The 22191-nt window shown below is 42.8% G+C and overlaps 1 protein-coding gene across 4 annotated transcripts; it reads right to left on the bottom strand.

Annotated features, from left to right (window-relative positions):
* Positions 1-760: 760 nt before the first annotated feature.
* LOC120020387 (zinc finger MYND domain-containing protein 11-like) lies at positions 761-21979 on the bottom strand. 4 transcript variants are annotated; one of them, XM_038963999.1, is made up of 17 exons: positions 21805-21979; positions 18024-18159; positions 16735-16894; positions 16198-16221; positions 11847-11870; positions 11340-11501; positions 10783-10860; positions 10335-10427; positions 7167-7254; positions 6749-6804; positions 6521-6598; positions 6258-6376; positions 5848-6112; positions 5487-5594; positions 5071-5346; positions 4139-4324; positions 761-3642 (listed from the first exon to the last, which is right to left on the bottom strand). In XM_038963999.1, exons 2-17 carry the CDS (start codon positions 18152-18154, stop codon positions 3520-3522), a joined length of 1971 nt encoding a protein of 656 aa, XP_038819927.1. In that variant the 5' UTR covers positions 18155-18159; positions 21805-21979; the 3' UTR covers positions 761-3519. The 4 variants fall into 4 exon arrangements, with proteins under 4 accessions (XP_038819927.1, XP_038819928.1, XP_038819929.1 ...); XM_038964000.1 differs by having other exon boundaries at positions 5487-5591; XM_038964001.1 differs by lacking the exon at positions 11847-11870.
* Between the last annotated feature and the right edge of the window lie 212 nt (positions 21980-22191).

The following is a 22191-nucleotide window of genomic DNA, read 5'->3' as shown; positions in this document are numbered from 1 at the left end:
CACAACTTTGGAAGTATGCTTGGGGTCATTGTCCATTTGGAAGACCCATTTGCGATCAAGCTTTAACTTCCTGACTGATGTCTTGAGATGTTGCTTCAATATATCCACATAATTTTCCATCCTCATGATGCCATCTATTTTGTGAAGTGCACCAGTCCCTCCTGCAGCAAAGCACCCCCACAACATGATGCTGCCACCCCCGTGCTTCACGGTTGGGATGGTGTTCTTCGGCTTGCAAGCCTCCCCCTTTTTTCCTCCAAACATAACAATGGTCATTATGGCCATTGTTCATTAGACCAGAGGACATTTCTCCAAAAAGTACGATCTTTGTGCCCATGTGCAGTTGCAAACCGTAGTCTGGCTTTTTTATGGCGGTTTTGGAGCATTGGCTTCTTCCTTGCTGAGCGGCCTTTCAAGTTATGTTGATATAGGACTCGTTTTACTGTGGATATAGATACTTTTGTACCCGTTTCCTCCAGCATCTTCACAAGGTCCTTTGCTGTTGTTCTGGGATTGATTTGCACTTTTCGATTTTGATTTGCAATTTTTATTGCACAGTGAACATTGTTCTACTGATCAAAAAAAGTACTTTCTTAGTTCCAAAAAAAAAAAAAATCTGTCTTACCCTGTAAACATTCAAACCTTTCCCAGGTTTCATTGAGTATATTGTCTGAGTCCCAAAATGCATTACTTTTGACCAGGGCCCATAGTTACCGAGTTATCCCCCGATGGACATCAAAACGAATACTCGACAACTACATGAACTTGTTGATACATTTATTTCTCCATGTTAGCACATAGAATATATGTATATACATATTGCTAGCTAAAGCGTAAAACAAAATGCCGGGAGTATAAAAAATGTTAAGCCACTATTAATAGTGTGCATATGGACAGGGAAAAAGTTGACCAGGTCAAAGAATCTTATAGATGTAGTCATGGGTGAGACAGTAAACTTTACTTTTCCTCACCAAAAAAGTTAGTGTTTAATCAATTAAATGGTGAGAAAATTTGCTAGACTGCAATTTCAGAGGAAAAGGAAATATCATTGTCATATTGCATCATTTTCAGGAAGTGCAACTGTCTTTTAACATGAAAAAAGGACTGTAATACACACATCTTACTCATGCAAGTTACCAGAAATACTTTACACAAATTGGAATGACATCAAAATATTTCCACATAGGGAAAATATCACAAATGATCATCATACAGGGATGGACAAATATAAAATACATACTGTAGTAGAAGTAAGCCGATAAAATTCACAAATTGGATTTAACCCCCGATGTAACACTTTCCAAAGCGCAGACAAAGTGTTTGTAACAATGAAGACCAAACGTGTATGTTTTTAAGAGCAGTGGTTGAGGTCTGGACAGTCCATCACTGCAGTAATAGATAGACAGTTGGCCATATGTGAGGGGACAACTGCAGGGTTCTGCTGGTTTTCAAGTTAACATATTTATAAATAGCTTAATTCCCCAATTACATTAGTCCTCTCTCTTAGCCTTACAAATAGAGGGCAGCGCGCCAGTGGGGAACTAGAGTTGCAAACCTCAGCCATGTAAATAACTTCCATTAGACTGTACCATCAGTGTGTATGTAGTTTATAATCTCATGAGAATTACATGGTGTAAGAGAACAAGTTTATTTACATGTAGTGCAACCATGACAAACAGAATATGATTTTGTTAAGAACGCCATGAGAGATTGAGAGAGAAAGAGATTGTGGCATTCGTGCAGGGCATGCGTGATTCTGTTCATGGTCTCCTGAGGGAGTGCATCAGGGTTAAACTGAGAACATAATTAAAACATGTCCCAAATCAAGCAGTTTGTTAATTACTTCTAAACATTACACTGCTTCTCTGATTGAAAAATAAAACATAGAATATGGTTAAGGAAAAATAAAAATAAATTGGAAAAAAAGAAAGTTCAAAATAAATCATATTGTTCTAACTAATACAAATAATTGTGTTAGTTCTGAAAAGTGATGCACTTGTCAGAGCTAACGGAAAAGAGAGTTGCCATCATTGAAAACCGAGTGTCCAAAACTAGGCAATAAAATGAATGAATGCAGGTGATGACATTTCCTCTGTTCAGTCGGCTCTTCATAACTAAGGAAACAGTCACATGGACTTCCAATATTGTCTGACTTCCCAAGTAGCCTCTTGGTTAGTACTTCTGTTCTAAATAAAATTGGCAATTACATTACCCTTTAATAAATGATCCAAGACAAGAAAAGGATAATAACATTGCACACCATTCAGACTCCAGTAAGAGAAAAATAAAAATGACTAAAAGATAAGCCTGATCATTCATATTTGCATATATTTTATATTGGTCCATCCGTATTCATTGTCTATGGGAAACCAAAATACTCTGCAAGCTTTTTTTCTAGTAATAAAAATGTGAAACTATCAAACATGCACATCTCTTTACTCAGAATATGAGGATGGTGTTGAAAAAACAGAAACTAACCACCAACTACAGCATATGCAGTGAAAAGTCTCATAACTAGTCACTGAGTATTCTAAAAGCGTACTTACAGTGAACATCACAATAACCATGACACTGATGCCAACCAAAAAAATCAAACGAGGGGGGAAAAAACAGCACTCAACATAGTTTCTCTGTTAAGATAAGGTTCAACAAATGTTGTTTTTGGCAATATTACAAGCATTTGGGTTATGAAAAGAAATTAAATGTGCAAACTGTCAAATTAGGAAGGAACCTCTCTAAGATCCAGCTCAGTAAAGATTGCTTTATATTCCCCCAAGAAATGTTTTACTTTTTCTTTGATTCATAAAAATTACAATGTATTCAAAAAGTCAACCCAAAATGTGCATAATAACAAACGGAAGATTTTTGTCAGCTTCTTTATAGCCGACTTCATAACCCTGTTCCCAATGATGTTTTAAGTGACTTGAAGATGATAGATGCATGTAAAAACAATAAAAAGGTGCTGTTCACCATACTATGTTCGTGATAAAATCACGCTAAATGTTCATGGGTCATCTACATTTACCATTTTGCAGTTTCTTGTCCTCATGTTTTTTTTTATAGCATTTTTAAAATATTTTCTGTATGAAAGCAGAGCTTATTCAACATTGCAATAGTACTTACGGTTTAAAATCGACTGTAATATTAATTGTTAAACATTTACAGTAAGAAAAGTGATTAAAAAATTCAGGTAATAAAATGTATTCAGTTAATGCTCATTGGTTATTACAAACTTAAATAACACATTCTCCAACATAGGTCAAATTAGCACAATAAAAAAAAATCATACCATGCTATGCATTCGAGCCATGGTCTTGATTCGGAAAAAAACTAAACAAATCAATACACTGGGTATATTAAATAATAATGTAATGAAATAAAATGAAGAGACCATTTTTTCAGACGTTGCGCAAAGATTTGGTCCACAAAGTGTTCAGGAAGGCAGGTAGGGGTGTGGTTGGGTGAGTGACAGTGGGGCGAGCCAATGGGAAGGCGAGCTAGGATAGGGGGCACGGTTGTTCATCTCTTCCTACGGCAGGTGCGTTTGTGGTCAGCGTGCCAGTGCTCCTGTTGACACTTGATGGAGCAGTAGGAGGTGTTCCAGCAGCAGTGGTACATGGCTTCCTCCTCACAGTTATAACACTGGACGATTCACACACCCACACACACCCACACACACACACACACACACACACACACACACACACACACACACACACACGGTCAGACTCAGAACTGACATAGTAATTTAAAAAAAATCCAAACCTAAGGAGGTACTATGAGAGTTTGTGAATGCCAATATTACAATAACTAACTTGCTGTTGTTCAGTCATTGTCATATTCAATTGATACATTATATTTTACTATGTTTAGTACTGCTCTAATTATGTACTTTTGGTTATGGAGTTAAGAATCCGAAAAGGTCAAGGATGTGCTTAGTTTGGTAGTGGGGTGTGGGGCAAATCTTAGCTAGATAGTGGTGTCCTTTGCCCTGCATGTAGCTAACACAATGTAAAAACTTTGCATGTCCAAATATATTATGGATTTAGCCCATTAGGTCTCAATGAGTGAGACACTGGTTTTAACAGACTGAGCTGTGTGTGGTAGAGAACGAGGGAAAGAGAAAGGTCTCACTCACCCACTGCTTCTTCTTGGTGGTGGAGAGTAGCTGTTTGTGCTGGGCCACCATCTTCTTCACCTCCTCCACCAGTTCCTCCTTACACTTCTCCTTCACCATCTTACACTTTCTTTCCATCTCAGCCTGGGCCCCCGACACCGCCTTGCTGACCGCCTGCCTCTTCTCTTCCTCCATCTCAGAACGCAACTGGAGACACACCACAGAGAATGACCCTCAGCTCAGGAGCATATTCTGAACTTACTGTAGGTGCTTTTGGATCAGGGGTTATTACTGTCATTTTAGTGCAGGTTAAAACCTTGATACATGTCGTATACTCATGTTTTAGCTGGTTTCGTTTCTTGAAGAATAATTCAATAAAAGCTTTTCTCAGTGTCAGTCTCCAGGTTCCCTCGCCACTCCTGGTACAACCCCAGCTTCACTCAGACCCCACGTCTCAATCCCCCAGTCCCTCACCTTCTCCAGGGCCTCTCAAACCCCCCGTCGGTCTAAATCCCCCAGTCCCTCACCTTCTCCAGGGCCTCTCAAACCCCCCGTCGGTCTCAATCCCCCAGTCCCTCACCTTCTCCAGGGCCTCTCAAACCCCCCGTCGGTCTCAATCCCCCAGTCCCTCACCTTCTCCAGGGCCTCTCAAACCCCCCGTCGGTCTCAATCCCCCAGTCCCTCACCTTCTCCAGGGCCTCTCAAACCCCCCCGTCGGTCTCAATCCCCCAGTGCCTCACCTTCTCCAGGGCCTCTCAAACCCCCCGTCGGGTCTCAATCCCCCAGTGCCTCACCTTCTCCAGGGCCTCTCAAACCCCCCGTCGGTCTCAATCCCCCAGTCCCTCACCTTCTCCAGGGCCTCTCAAACCCCCCGTCGGTCTCAATCCCCCAGTCCCTCACCTTCTCCAGGGCCTCTCAAACCCCCCGTCGGTCTCAATCCCCCAGTCCCTCACCTTCTCCAGGGCCTCTCGAACCACACGCTCAGTCTCCCTCTTGTTGTCGGCCTTCATCATGTCCTTGACGTCGTTGAAGATCTTGGTGTACTTCTCGTGGCACATGTTCTGGCAGGCTCCGTCAGAGGTGGTCTGGGTGCTGCGGTGCAGGCAGCGTGGCGAGGCAGCTGAGGCCTTCTTGGTCTGCGTGGAGACAGACAGCTTCTCTGGCTGGTGAGGAGTCGTCACGGGGATCTCCTGGCTGCTGCTCACAGCCTCTATCTCAGGCTCCGGGTCCTGGGGGAGAGAGGGGACGGAGATGGGGTGAGAGATAGAGAAATAGACACACACACATTAAAACAAACACAATAAAACCCACACTATAGCAATACAATGGCTGAGGTGACCATACAACAGCAGTGTGTAAGGATACTTACATTGACTTCCTCTTTGGGATCCGGAGCTTGACCGCGACGGCTCTTCTTTGCTTTAGGCTCCTGACTGTCTGTCTGTCGGTCTCGGTCTGCCTGTCTGTCTGCTTTCTGCTGTGGAGAAATTACAGAACTGCAGTATCTAACAGATTTCTAACACCTCTGTTAGATACACTGTTTCTGTCACTACGGCAACGATCAGAGTTAGAGCCATTAAAATACAGGCCCTGTAATATCAATCAGCCACCAGGTGGCGCTGCTAAACATACATACCAGAGTAGCCGTTAGTGAGCTGTGGGCCTATATGCAAACCGCAATGTGTGTGTGAGTGTGAGAGAGAGAGGCAAATGCAGCGCAGCATACGTACATGTTTGACCTGCTCGTTGGTGTTGCTGGTGGAGGAGATGGAGGACTCGGCCTCCTCCGGCCTCTCTGTCAGCCTCTCCTCTCCGTCTCCTGTCCTCTCCTCCAGCCTCTCCACCATCTTGGTCTTCCAGAAGCGGCCCTCCCTCTGGAAACGCTGGGATAGCTCCAGCTCATCACAGGCCTTCTTCCAGCCCGCGCTGCGCTTCACCTGCAGCTGTTGCACCGAAACCTTGATGTCCTGGATGTTGTCTGCCGGGATCCACGCTCTGGGGACGAGGAGACAACAGTCAGAGCAGCCAGGGCCTCCCTCATAGCTCCATGGGGATATTACAACTAGAGATTCTGGATAAGAAGCGCAAGATGATCGACTGTGTTTCTGTATACAGCTCAGTGCCCAGTGTGATGGATGACCTCTGGTGCTGGTGGCCAAAGAAGCGGACGTCGACCTGATTGTCCTCTCTCTGCAGGATCTTGGCTGGCCAGTAGCCAAAGCCCTTCATCTTAGCCCACACCACCTCGTGATTAGGAGTCTGCAACAACAAGCACAAGCAAAGATAATACATACAATTCAATCAACTTTCTTTATCCCCTCAGGGCAATTCTATTGGGGCTATAGTGGTGCTTCAACAATCAAATCCACAGGGGCATTGAAGCCAATACAGTTTCATACTCACACAGGGGTAGCAGAACCAGTTGTCAGGTCGAGCGTTGGACAGGTAGAAACAGTTCTTACATAGCATTAACTCGTTTAACTGGGGAGAGAGAGAGAGATTAAATTAAGAGAATAGAGAGCAATAACAGCTTCCGTGCCACTCAGACACAACCACCTAGAATACTGCAATACAAATGTCATTGTGTGCTGAAAATGATATCTAGTGCGGATATTTTTTTTTACTGTTTACCTCATGGCATGTGTCACTGTAGAGCAACCGTGCTATTTCAGCCTGGTCACTATGCACTGCAGCAAAAACAGGTTTTGTTAACGTTGGGAAAATAACATTCAAGTACATTTAAAAAGACTTTGTTCTATTGAACATGTCATCACAAGAACAGCATTTCAACTACATGAAGAGCCTTGGTTGTCCAATAACAGACTGGGTCCTACTAAAATTACATTTCTGCAACAACTATACAGTCTTATGTTACAGCTGCAATTAATAATAGGAGAGAAATCTGATAGCAATATGCTCTTCATGGATGTGTCCCAAATGGCACCTTATTCCCTACTTTTGACCAGAGCCCTATGGTCCACTATAAAGAGAACAGGGTGCAATTTGGGATGCAGCCATGATAACAGAGTGGTTGTGAATGCCCCCCCACCTCCAAACAAAATGGCGGTATTGTGCACGATCAGCTGGGCATCTGCCTTGAACTCGTCGAAGCTCTTGTATTTCCCCTCGGTGAGGTTCTGCAAAAGAGAGCGAGAGAGAGAGCACAAAGAGGCCTATTCACACTGGGCAGGGCAGAGGCGGCTGTGGTGTGGTTGCAGTACCATAAGAGATCAGAGGAGGGCAGTGCACCACACATCCAGGGCAGACCCAAGTGCTGTTTTCCAGAGGCCTAGATCGTATTCACTAGACACCAAAAGGAGTGAAACATGGAGGAACTAAGCTGAACATCTCCAATAAGAAACACTATTTTTTGTTTTCTGTTGCAAAACGTTTTGATACATTGTGCACTAATCAATACATCCCTGGCCAGTGGCAGGGAGCGCTCTGCTGTTTTCCAGCCTATTTGGCAGGCAGGGCTTGGCCGGCGGAATGCACCAGTGATCACAGTGCAGAGGAGACCTCACTGACCCCCTCGCTGTGAGGAGAGGCAATCTGATAGCCTGTAGCCTCGGCTACACAATCACAGCTTTATACTGGGGCTACATCTGACATGCCCTTACACAGACCCTTACCAAACAACATGGGGGGCCGAGTCCCAAATAGCACCCTATTCCCTATATACAGTGCATTCGGAAAGTATTCAGACCTCTTAACTTTTTCCAAATTTTGTTACGTGACAGCCTTTTTCTAAAATGGATTCAATTACTACATGTTTTCCTCATCAATCTACACACAATGACAAAGCGAAAACAGGTTTTTAGAAATTTACACAAATGTACCTTATTTACACAATTATTCAGACCCTTTGCTATGAGACTTGAAATTGAGCTCGGTTGCATCCTGTTTCCATTGATCATCCTTGAGATGTTTGTACAGCTTGATTGGAGTCCACCTGTGGTAAATTCAATTGACTGGACATGATTTGGAAAGGCACACACCTGTCTATACAAGGTCCCACAGTTGACAGTACATGTTAGAGCAAAAACCAAGCAATGAGGTCGAAGGAATTGTCCGTAGAGCTCCGAAGCACAGATCTGGGGAAGGGTACCAAAAAATGTCTGCAGCATTAAGGTCCCCAAGAACACAGTGTCCTCCATCATTCTTAAATGGAAGAAGTTTGGAATCCCCAAGACTCTTCCTAGAGCTGGCCACCCGGCCAAACGGAGCAATCGGAGAAAGGCCTTGGTCAGGGACGTGACCAAGAACCCGATGGAGCTCCAGAATTCCTCTGTGGAGATGGGAGAACCTTCCAGGACAACCATCTCTGCAGCACTCCACCAATCAGGCCTTTATGGTAGAGTGGCCAGATGGAAGCCAATCCTCAGTAAAAGGCACATGACAGCCCACTTGGAGTTTGCCAAAAGGCACCTAAAGGACTCTCAGACCACGAGAAACAAGATTCTCCGATCTGATGAAACCAAGATTGAACTCTTTGTCCTAAATGCCAAGCGTCACATCTGGAGGAAATCAGGCACCACTCATCACCTGGCCAATACCATCCCTACGGTGAAGCATGGTGGTGGCAGCATCATGCTGTGGGGATGTTTTTCAGCTGCAGGGACTGGGAGGGGATCGAGGGGAAGATGAACGGACCAAAGTACAGAGAGATCCTTGATGAAAACTTGCTCCAGAGCGCTCAGGAGCAACAGGACAACGACCCTAAGCACACAGCCAAGACAACACAGGAGTGGCCTCGGGACAATTCTTTGAATGTCCTTGAGTGGCCCAACCAGAACCCAATCGAACAACTCTGGAGACCTGAAAAAAGCTGTACAGCGACGCTCCCCATCCAACCTGACAGAGCTTGAGAAGCTCTGCAGAGAAGAATGGGAGAAACTCCCCAAATACAGGTGTGCCAAGCTTTTAACATTATACCCAAGAAGACTCGAGGCTGTAATCGCTGACAACGGTACATCAACAAAATACTGAGTAAAGGGTCTGAATAGTTATGTAAGTGTGATATTTCCATTCTATTTGCAAACATTTCTAAAAAAACATTTTTTGCTATGTCATTATGGGTTATTGTGTGTAGATTGATGAGGGGGAAAACTATTTAATCCATTTTAGAATAAGGCTGTAATGTAACAAAATGTGGAAAAAGTCATGGGGTATGAATACTTTCCGAATGCACTGTAGTGCACTACTTTTGACCTGGTCAAAAATAGTGCACTATGAAGGAATAGGGTGCCATTTGAGACAACTATGGGATCCTTACTACATTATGAACAACATGAGGAAGATCGGATGGCAGAAGACGTCAGTGGACATTGTTTTTTTCGGACAGTAACCTACATTCGACATTGGATAAACTAAAGGATTCAACAGTATACAATATATCATGAAAGGTTCAAAGGGCAGGGAATTCAAATCAAAGTTTATTGGTCGCATATACAGTTAGGCAGATGTTATAGCGGGTGCAGTGAAATGCTTATGTTACTAGCTCCTAACAATGCAGTAAAAATGTCAAATCAAGCACACAAATAATTAAACATTTTTAAAATGTCACTCAAGAAACATCGTAACGAATCTAATTAACAACCCAAATAGCAGTGTAAAACTAATCAAAATGCAATTTATACATATATATACCGATTCATTTACACTAGATATACTAGGAATGATATGTACAGCAGTAAATATATGAGTGAGCTGTCAAGAATCCAGCATAAACATACAAATGCAGTGTGCATAAACAGTGTAACTAAAATCCAATGTACAGTAGTAGAAATGTTAGAATGAACCATGTGGAGAATACAGGATTTAAATAGTGTGAAACGGGAAGTGTCCAGTGGTATAATTCCTCTATAACATGGGACAGCAGCGTCGGCTGTGTGTGTGCGCGAGTGCGTGTTTGTGAGTATGAGGTATGCATGTTATTGATAGCTTGTGTGTGTGCTTTGTGTGAGTGAGTTTCTGCGTCACTTGGTAGGCGGCTAGTGATGGCTGTTCAACAGTCTGATGGCCTGGTGATAGAAGCTGTTTTTTAGTCTCGGTCTTGGCTCGGTCTTCCATAACTAAATAATAGTGTGAAATCCGCAATGCCTCCCAAATGACTCTGGTCAAAAGAAGTGCACTACACAGGGAATATGGTACCATTTGGGACAGATCCACAGTGTGAAACCCTGTGTTCAGCAGTGTATTAAGGCCACTTAGTTACCTCCTGAATGTTGGTGACGTCCAGCGCGGTGTGGATGAGCCTTCTGTACATCGGGTGTCTAGTGTCTTTGCCTTTCTTGTTCAAGTCCACGGCCTGCAAGCCCCCCCAAAAAAAAGATTTAATATCACTTTTATGGACGAAAAGGAGGAGGAAGAGGCGGGGGGCTGGAATCAACCCAGGCCATTGTGGTTGAAGATTTTACTGGCCTTGAGTGATATAAAGTGATATAAAACATGGCAGTGCTCTGATTCAATATGGTGGCTAAGTCCCAAATGGCACTCTATACCCTACATAGTGCACTACTTTTGACCAGAGACCAATGGGAGGGCTGTTCAAAAGTAGTGCATAATATAGGGAATATGGTGCCATTTGGGATGGAACCAGTGCCACAGCCTGGCCCTACATACCTACGCTGAACACAAAACTAGCTGTTCCATGGAACACTCACCCTCTCTTTCATGCGCTGAATGATAAAACGCAGGTATTTGCACATCTCCTGCTTGTTCAGGTTCTTCTTTTTACTACCCTGCAGAATGAGAGAGAGAGAGCAAAAGACAGAGAGAGCAAGAGAGCGAGAGAGAGCTCAGCATTATGCTGTAACCCATCCAGCGCTCTATTCAAACCAGCAGTGGTTATAACTGATGAGAGCTGACTGTGTACAGTATATTGCATATCATAAATTATCCCAACAATAAAAGGATTAAATAGACCACCTGCAGCACAGTGGAGAGAGAGAAGAGAGAGCAGACAAGACAGGAGACAGAGCAGACAAGACAGGAGACAGAGCAGACAAGACAGGAGACAGAGCAGACAAGACAGGAGACAAGACACAGGGATGGTACTGGTCCCATGAAAATAATAATATTTATCTAATAAGTGAAAAACAGCATGATCAATTATGGGCCTAGATAATACATTTGAGTAATTTGATAAAAGGTACTATATGTCTGGCTTACACCCAGACATAGGCTAGACAGCACCAGCAGACCAACATGGAGTACCTACCCTGCACACCACACACTGCCAGTTGGATCCGCTGTCCCGGGGCTTGTACTCGTCAGACAGGCATTTGAGGTGATAGACACGGAAGCAGTTGTCACACACCAGCACGTCTCCGGGCAGGTGGCACTCGAAGCAATACCAGTCGTGGCTCTCTGCCTCCCATTCCTGAAACATACGGAGCACAGTGATCGGTGCCCCCCCTCCGCACCGACCTGACGGCTGGGCTGCTGGAGACTAGTCTACACCCCCAGCCAGGGGGCCACTCCTGGACCCACTTCACCAGCTGTTCCACAACACACATCACATCATAGTTCTTTGATCTATGCATATTTATCTTATATCCAGGTCGCCCTTGGAAAAGAGGTCTTCTGACCTCAATTGGACTTCCTGTATAAATAAATGTTAAATAAAAACTTTTCAAAATCACAATCAAGTTTTTACTGGTAGCCTATACAAACATTATCTGACAACAACAGTTATTGAATGTTTAGTTAGTGAATTCTGACTGACCTCCTCCTGCGGCTCGCTCTCCGTCTGCAATTAAACACCCCCATCATTGATTAATTAACTAGCAAATAAACAGTGTGTGTACAGTGGATTGTGTAGCATAACCCCTGTGCAATCCAATTATTTAAAGGGCAATCTCTTAAATAAACCTCTTTGGAAGGAAGGATGAGAGTATACAGGCCTAAGGCTAATGTGACCATTGCGGAAACGATTGCTTACTGGAATGTAATTATTAGCACACATATCTGTGATATTTCACATCAACTAAAGTTCCCCCTCTGTGTTCTGAGGCTAGGTGAAGAGTGCATCCCAAATGGCACCCTATTCCCTATATAGTGCCCAACTTTTGACAAGAGCCCTGGTGGGCTGTGGTCTAAAGTAGTGCACTATAAAGGGAATAGGGTGCCATTTAGGAAGCAACCAAAGTTCATATTAAACCCTGATGTGGTCGTGCATGCATGAAAAGCTGATGGAAGCTAGGGAAGGGTGGGGGAAATTCCTGCCAACCTGAACCTGTTGCTCAAAGCATTACTCATGATTTACTATAGTCTTGTTACAGGTTTCACTAAGACGCATAGAGCTAGAAAACATCTGCCTGCCTGGGATTCAAACCAACAACCTCCTCATAGTCTGGAGTGGTAAAGGAAGTGAATAAGGACTTTTTATTGCAAAATGTCAACAACTAGCCTACACCTTCCCACAAAACCCATTCTTTCAGATGAAGGAATAAAAACATCCTAGTTGAGGTGGTTAACTCAGGACAACCTAACCTACTACACTCCATCAGTGCAGAATCCTAGTGTCCTTCCCTCCAACTCTATCCAGCCTCTGTTGCACATGCTCTGTTTAAACCCAGTGAGCTGGAGAGCACTCCATCACAGGGGAGCAGAGAGGAGGAGCCCAAACTAACACACAGCGCCATAAATAGTCATAAAGGACAAAAGGAGAGTGCATAGACGGCAGCAGTGCCATTGCCAGCCTAGAGGGCTATGAGAGCCTGATGTGAAGCAAGCTCTGCCAGAGGCAATTCGTTTTTATTTAGGCCTCACCCCACCAAGGCCTCCACAAGGTCCCTCCATATATTTTCCTGTCCAGGGCTATTTTGGATGTCTCTTTCCAGTTGAGACCTAGTCTGTTGGTGGTGTTCAGCCCTGCTAGATGCGCCTGGCCCAGTCCCACTGCACAGTCAAGTCAAGTGTAGAAGGGCACTTCACTGTCCATGCTGTGTCCCTGTCCTATTGTATTCTGAATGAAAAGGTTGTGACTTCAAAAAGGTGAGGCCTATGGGGAAGCACTGTCTGATGATGCTTCCTACAGTGTAACATTGCCTACCTCACTTGGAGTGTTAAATATCCCCACCATACTGGCATGATGTTACAGTGTGGTGGTTATTGCAGAGATGAAATCAAGTGAAGGACATCCAACATCCTCATGTAAGAAAACAAAAGGCTGTTGCACATGTATAATAACACAAGGGACAGTTATAACATTTTTTATACACATATATCATACGTTATTGACATTATTAACCAAAGCAATTATATCTATTTTGTAGACTTTTTATAATTGACTCCCTAAAACAGCAGAGGGGGAACTTTTAGGAGGGAGAATGAGTTTTGTCTAAAATGGTCAACAAAAGCAGAGGGGTTGTGAGGGGAGGTGCTAGCTAGAACCCGTAGGGCCGACCCAGTTTGGCTCATGCTGTCTCCCAACCCCAATAACACTGTCAAGAGTCTCAAGCTGGGACACGCCAGGCAGAAAGAAAGCAGGCTGAGCAGAGATGTGCCTGGAAGCACAGGTCCATCTATTACATAAGCCAGCCCAGGGATCCATCTTAAATAGCACCCTATTCCTTACATAGTGCACTACTTTTTACCAGAACCTTATGGGCCCGGGTCAAAATTTGTGAACTATATAGGGAATAGGGTGACATTATGCAGGCACCAGCACTCTGCACTGCAGCAGGCTAGCTGAGCCAACCTCCCTATAGACACACCACATACCCATTCCTCTCAGGAGAGCTGTAGAGATTATTACAAATACAGGCCACACTGCCCTCCCTGCATTCACAATACATAACCATGAAGCTACTAGCTAAGACCAGACATGAAGACACTGTATGTGTCCCAAATGGCACCCTATTCCATATATAAAAGTACACTACTTTTGATCAGAGTGCTATGGGCCCTTGTCGTGCTTTAACTAGGGAAAATGGTGCTATTTGGCTTTCCCCACTGAGCTTCACCTCAAACACATCCATCAACAAGCCATTCTGCCACTCTTTTCTGATTAACTGACCAAACAAGAGATAAGATGCACCGTTCAGGATATGGAATATCGTAAACAAGAAGAGTCTAAATAATAATAATAATGGGCGTGCCTGGATTAAATCCACTCTGACTTCGGTCCATTATCTATTTACTTTGGAACGTATTAATCAAGGGTTGATCCTCTAACATGCTGACCAAACCGGACATGTTGCGTGAGCGAGTGTTGCAAGATAAATTTACACAAACATGTTATTCAATCATTTCCTCCAAACTGCTTGGGCGCGTCTGCATAACCAGGCGCTAAAATAGAATTTGGTTCTATTTTAGGCGCTTGACGCGCTGCAAGTTCCACCACTCATCTACTCATTGGTTTTTACGAGCATATACCCACGTGGGCGATTGAAATACTGTATGAACGAGGTCCACACTCCAGTCCAGTTGGTGGCGGTAATGCACCTTAAATTTGGTTGCCAACCGCCATCTAAAATCTGAACAAGAAAATTTACCAAAAACGAACTAGGTTTCTCCTTTTCATCTGTGGATTAATTATCGGAGTAGAAAACACACAATTTTGTAACACTCAAAATGGGTCAAAATTCAACAAAGATCCAGCAACAACAAAAAAGGACCATATGAATTTCAGTTAAAATAACAACCCAAAGTCTCCCAAGACAAATTAACTGGCAACAGCAAGCTACCTAAATGGTCATGAATGTTTCATTTGTGGTTTGTTCTGTCCCCAAATGAATATAGTTGGTTTTGGTATTTTAACCTGCGCGTCATGAACACATCTGGTGTGGATAGACAAAACCAGCATGCGTACACAGACACACGCGCGGTGCCGGTTTGGTCAGCATGTAAGTTTATGATCAATGGTGAGGAATATCAACAAATACTGCTGCTGTTGAGGAGGAAAGAAATTTCTTGCGTCTAAAATGGCACCCTATCCCCCTATGGGACCGGGTCAAAAGTAGTGCACTATATAGGGAATGGGGTGCCATTTGGGATGCAAGCCCTGGTCACTTCCAAGGACACAAACATGACAGTTGGATTGAATCCAGGCACTTGAGACAACGGAACTTCATAATGTACTGTAATTACGTCACCATTCTTCAGATACACAATACATCAGCGATGCTGACCTATGAAATCAGTCAGCTAACATTTCTAAGGACAGTCAGGCATAAATAGGCTATATCCCAAAGGCCCCCTATTCTCTATAGTGCACTACTTTTGACCAGGGACCCCCATAGGCCCTGGTCAAAAGTAGTGCACTACATAGGGAATATGAGTCCATTTGGGATGTAGCTATAGTATAGACAACACACCACCATACCCCCTGTTCATCAAACCAAAGTCATGCTGGAGTCACAGAGATCATAACACACAGAGGAATGAAGGTACACACCCCTCCCTGAGGAGTTACTACTGCTACCACCATCAGCAAAACTACATCTACTACACACATCATATATGCTTGCTACAAACCTGCGGCTATGTTGGCATTGCTGGTCATTTCACGCAAAAGACATGACATTGAAATGTGCTACTATGATTCTGAAACTTTTTCTTCAGAGACTCTCTCTTTGGAGAATTATTTTGAAGTATGTGTCAAACAAAGCCATGAAGACAACAGCTTTCACTGTGTGGAACCCTGGCAATGTTTATTAGTTTTTTTTAGCTATTTTTAAAGCAACGTTACATGTGTAGATAAGTAGCGAGCAAATATATAAAGGAAGTGACTGATCCATTCCGCAAGAAATTGGGCCACCGAGACACAGCGCTACACTGGGCTTTCTGGAAGCTTTTCACATGGAATATCAGCATCTCTTGTGTTAAAACTACTGGCTGTGACGTAAATGTTTAACCATTACAACTGAAAATACTTTAGAAATCATATTTTTAAACAGATAATTAAATTAGTCTTTTATTGTCTGATTTTATGTTAAAGAGTATGCAGCTCTAAAAAGATTCCATCAAATCCCAGATTGCGCTGCAGAAGTGGCAGAAGTGATTTGAAGCGGAATGATGTTAGTAAAATAAATTTGAGATAAAAAATTTAGAAAACAACGATGCACCCTTACCTTGCTTCCTTCGGCCTTCGGCTCCTGTGTGATTGCAAGTGATCCAGAAAGCAGTGTTTAAAGTCCTGCTGCTCTAGTCAATTGAGTTCTCTTTGAGTAGTGCAAATTTGACTGTACTGTGTGGGGCCAGTGTGTTTGGTGCATAGCAGAGCTACAGTACTAAAGGAATGTGTGCATGGTCATCATACCTATGACTTTAACGAGTCAGCCTCACATACAAATTGGTAAGGGAGCAGCATGACTTGAATCACCAGGTCGTTATAATCAATGCTGAATTCAGCGCTATAGTTCACAGCACCTCTGAATGACTGAAGTATTACTAAGTTGTCTAGCATAGCAGATATACAAACAACTCCTTACAAATAAAATACGTAAAAACATTGAATAAAAGGGATAATTCCTTGAACTAAGTACATTTTCTTCTGAACCAGAGAGGTGTTGCTGAGGGAGATAGGAGAAATAGGTGTTGATGATGAAGAAACCAGCAAGGACTGCTGGGGTTTGGGTTATCACTACAGGGTAAAACCCCTCTCTTACCTGCTCGTCTCCAGGCAGCCAGTAGCCCTCCTGCTCAATGCCGGCCTTGGTGCCCTTACAGCCCACAGTGAGAGTCTCCACCACCAGGCCATCCTTCACTGCCAGACTCAGCTGCCTGGCTGTCTCCTTGGGGTGCATGCCAAACACACGGCTCAGGTACCTGCATAGGCACAACACACCAACATCACTGCCTCTGCCTGCCTGCATTCTCTAACAACTCAACCAAGGAGAAACCCATTCACCTCAGAAGGAGCAGCCAAATATGCAATTCACAAGGAAATGGGTGAGAATAGAACAAAACAGAAGCAGACAAGAGTGCCAAAGATATCCAATTTTGAATCTTGAAGTAGGGCCTAGCCCCCAGAAAAATATTGCTACCTGCATTGGGACCACCACATCATCACAGTGCAACCCATTACATGGACTAGTTGGGACAAAACCACAAATGACTGTGCCGCCAACCGTTTTATGTTCTGCAGACAGACAAAGCCTTTCCACATCTAATGTAAAGAGATTATAACACAACCTCCCCTCCTGTACCAACTGCCTTCATTTTCATATTAAACTGTATTTTCCTGGACTCTCTATGTCACCACCTCATCCATTCAAATACAAAATGTATTTTAAGACATTAAGACAGTTCAGCAGTGCCTGCCATTGAATTTCATCGCTTTATCTCCATGACAACAGCCACTCCGTGTCATTCATTCTGCTCGTAGACAACTCCCAAGGCTCTCTGTTTGCCAGAGGATTCCAATTAGCCATATTCCTATTCCATTAACTGAAAATAAGGACTGATCAGGCATAGGTTTCAGCATGAATGAATTTAGATTAGACTGTAAGAATATTACATGATAATCACATATCATAAAACAATATAATAGGATCTAAATCAGTCTAAATAAATAAAATATTAATATAGGTGCTACAATGGAAGCTGCAATATAGGTTGGTTGAAATAATTTATGGTCTGAATGGCATTAAGCAAAAGGAATTTAATGTAAAGTATTGAACGATGAAACCATTTCACCTATTGATCAAGCATGACCCTGAAAGCAGAGTGGCTAAGACCCACCACCATTCATCCATCAATCCAAACTCAATACGTATTGAAAGTGAATATGCATAGAAGGTGCATCACAAATGTAAACAACTGGAGACACCTCATCATTTTGTCTACAAAACGGCAAGGTGTCTCCACTAATATTTAAGACTATTTTTGGGGGCGTTTGTGACGTCTCCACTTTCTAAGCATCTTGGAACAGAACTAGAATGACTGGAATACTTACTTTGAGATCCTGTCCATGTTGGCAATTTGTTTCTGGTTGCGGATGACCTCAATGGCAGCCCACACGTACTGGACCACCTTTGGATCCGCCTGCCTCTTCTTCACCACACGCGACATGATCTCTTTATTCATGACACCTGCAAGGAATGGGAGAGAAGTAATGTTTCAAACCATTAGGCTACTTCTCGAAACACTGCGGAACATACTTGGAATGCGTTAATTTCAGATCAGGAAATGAACAGCGAAAGTTGTTTTTCTTCCCCCTCTCAGCTCAAGTGAAGAAATCCTCATCAAGGCGCACCACCTATAGAGAGCATGGGTAAACTACACCTCCAGCCTAGCCTGGTGGAACCATCCTGATCGCTGCGTTCACCATTCTATTTCACTGACGAAAACAGAACGGTGAACGCAGCGATCAGGATGGTTCCATCACGCTACCTTTAGCCATCTTCCAAGCTTAAACAGCCAGGATAAGAATTTATTCAGGATAAGAAACAACAAGAATATGCAGGTTCCAAAGCCTTCCAGGACCAGGATTGGTCAACCCAATCAAGACAACAAAAATGATGTCTATTCCCATGTCAGAAAGGCCTGACCTCAGAAACGCGCTTTGACTGGCCTAATAGATGTCCGTTGTCCATGACACAACATTGCTCCAATGATCATGCGAGTGACACAGGGGGCTTCCCATGGTCAGCAGGTAGCCTAGCGGTTAAGAGCGTTGGCCCAGTAACCAAGAATTTGCTGGTTAGACACCCCGAGCCAACTAGGTGAAAAATCTGCTGCTGTGCCCTTGAGCAAGGCACATAACCCTAATTGCTCCTGTAAGTAGCTATGGATAAGAGTTTCTGCTAAATGTAATCCTAAAATACACTATTATGTATGGCCAAGTCTAGTTCTATTGGGCTTTGTTTATCATTCCCTTAAACACTGCAATGTAACAGGAATCAGCGCTTAGGGAGCTGTAGTAGAAATGGCCAACATCTAGATTCTAGGCCAGGGGTAGGCAACCCTAGTCCTGGAGTGCCGCAATTAGCTCAGTTGGTCAGGTGTGGTGCCTAGCGGCACTCCAGGAACAGGGTTGCCTACCCGTATTCTAGGCTATTCAGTGGAAGAAAAACATACCCCCCCCCCAAAAAAAAAAAATATTGCAAAAGATACGGAGAATTTTACACTTTATTCTTCTTAAAGACGCCCTCCAGCGGTTTGTTTTTTACACTGAAAGTTATTTTGAAATGTAAAATGTCAATTTAAAAAAACTTCTGTTCCAAGCTAACCATATGCTAATGTTAGTCCACAGACTTCACAAACAGAATGCAAATCCATACATTTTTTTATTCAACTAACATTTAAAGACCAAAGCACAAAATTATGTGCAAGGTTTACTAACTGTTCACACCAGTTTACTGAACATTTTGGCACCTCATTGGGCCAGACAGGAGGAAATAGCCTAAATAGATATCATGTAGCCTACTTCATATTTCGCTTCAATTGGTCATAGTCAAATTAAAAAGCATGTGATATTGAAATGTGAGCCAAATTTCACAAATTAAGGCCCCGCACATCCACTGCTTACAATAACCATGTCATCTTGTACGTGAAGCATACATAGAGTTTACGTTTATATATATATATTTTTAAAGTGATTTAAGCGAGTGAATCACTTCTCTAAAAATGTAGACCTTCTTGTTAAAAAAACTATAGCAATCTTAGTTCAACACTTAACAACCTAATCAAGAGATTTTAGCCTATTGGAGGCTCAAAGAGGCATAGTTCAGCTATAATCCAAGAGGAAGTTGAAGGAAGAGGACGCGAGACATCCCACTTGCACATTTTTTATGGTTCATATAGAATCAATAAACTAAGCAGACCAGACCAACCTGCTATCGCATTGGTGCCTATGGGAGAGACACCCCGTTAAGACCGGAACTGACCATTTTTTCCAATGGTGTAAACGGCCTTAGGAAGACGTCTTCATTTATCCACCACCTAATGGTTGAGTATCTCTTTACAGGAAGCTTGAAAACATTATGTTTCCTATAATCACACCAATGTTTAAAAAAAATTCCCCCAAAATTAAGAGGGGCATCTGTTAAACATTTAATTAAATGCATACGCCTTAGCAAGACAGTTCAATATCAGGCCTATACCACTCCCGCAGTAGGCTTATGTTGGGGCAAAAATTTCACAAAAAGAAAATCACATTTCCTTGCAAACCTGAGGATTGACGACAGACTCTAAATCACTGTAATATCATGTCTCTTCCAATGTCTGACTTGCAGCCTGCTGAGAGAAGGTGAATAAGAACTGAGAGGAGTAGAGGTGACAGTGAGCGATGTGATATCCCATGCAATGCAAACCAGAGTAGGTGTTAATAAGAGTCACCTGTGCCTTGGTGCCAGGGCACTACTTTGTGCTCCAACTCCACATCCGCTGCCACCTTACAAAGGTACCGTCCCAAATAATACCATATTCCCCATATAGTGCACTACTTTAACCCAAAGCCCTGGTTAAAAGTAGATCACTAACTATGGAATAGGGTGCCATTTGGGATGCAACCAGAGGTAACAGCAACTGCTCACAGCTGCTACCTGAACACACCTCCGTCTAGGGACTGACACTACATAATGTCATGACTACAGAGGTTCTACACCCCCCAATCAATTAGGCTGCTAGGTGTCCAGGAGCACAACACTCCCATCATCAAATTCAGAGCTTATAAATCATACAAGGTAGGTCTAGTAGTGGCAATAAGATCAACTTTATTATTTAGAGCCTTTGTTTATCAAATGGAGCTATGAATCATGCATTCAACTGAATCAGTGCTCAACAGAGGCAGACATAAATTATATCTACTGTGTATATAGTATGGGCAAATTAGCCAAACAATCAATCCACTAATACGCGTGTCAAACTCAACATGAATAATAGTATGCGAGACAGACATCCTAAAGGAGAGGTCCTGTGAATGAAAATGCTGATGAGCTAGCTAAAACTTTGTTAATAAATACTATTTTGAAGATGTAAAAAAAAAAAAAAAGGATTATCTTATTGGATACATGAATGCATTAATGAGCTTTGTCGTGGCTGTGGTTTAATTTTATCTGACCAACTATTCGCACATTGATAGTGTAGTTGGGGCGAGCGGGTAAATGTGCCTTCTCTTCCCCAGACCAATCCCTGGCCTGATATCCGGATTAAGTATTCAACACAGTCCGTGGATATTTCAACAAAGGCGTCCAAGGCCACACGACCAAACTAGCTAACTGGTAGCTCCCAATCCGCTAGCTGGCTAATGTTGTCAGTTTGATAGTTAGCTAGTACTAGGGAGCTAACTAGCTAGTTAACGTTTGGTTAGAGTAATCTCCAAAGCGTGTGTCAAAGAAAGCGTGTCAAAACGTTAGTTAGTTAAAATACCTAAATAATCATGGTTTGTTATAAACTGCTGAAGCTATCAACCTAAAGATGGTTCGACAACATAATTGTTAGCAAGCTAGCTAACGTTAGTTAGCAGGATCTGGAAAGCAAAGCAGTTTTGTGGGAGCTACCTAGCTATTTAACGTAAGCTTTCAAACATGCATTTATTAGCCACGTAGACAAATAAAATATAGTTGTTAGACAGTAACAAAGCAACTACAGAAAATGAATGTTAGTTAGAAACGTTGTTTTCAGAACGCGCAATGTTCATAACAGGTACAGCTACAGTAGATAGCTAGCGGTTAGCTAACCGTAATATGTTAATTTAAGTAATACATTTTATATTAAATAAATGTCCAACTTACCGTCACTACAGTATTAATAATATATGTCACTGTATAAACCCGCTTAGGATTCAATGTAAGATACTTTACATTTGTATTTCCGGGATAGTTTAGACTGTCTGAATTATGATTAGGTTTACGTCCAGCTGGCCTGGCCACACAGCACAGGATTGGGGAGAGGTAAACACAGCGCCAACATTAAAATAGCAGGACAGATTTTTACACAGGAGAACTCTAGTGGTGGAATTACGATTTGACACGTCCTCTTTTGTTTTTGTTATTTTTGTGAGGCAATTTTTGAGAGTACACTTATTTTTAGTATTAGAACGGGCATCTGGCCAAATGTTGAAAAAAAGTAATAATATCCACCTGTACAGGTATTGTACAGGTACCAATTAACATTTTATG

Source organism: Salvelinus namaycush, chromosome 25 (genome assembly GCF_016432855.1).
Source record: "Salvelinus namaycush isolate Seneca chromosome 25, SaNama_1.0, whole genome shotgun sequence".
NCBI lineage: Eukaryota > Metazoa > Chordata > Actinopteri > Salmoniformes > Salmonidae > Salvelinus > Salvelinus namaycush.
This window is presented reverse-complemented; position numbering and strand designations above follow the sequence as displayed.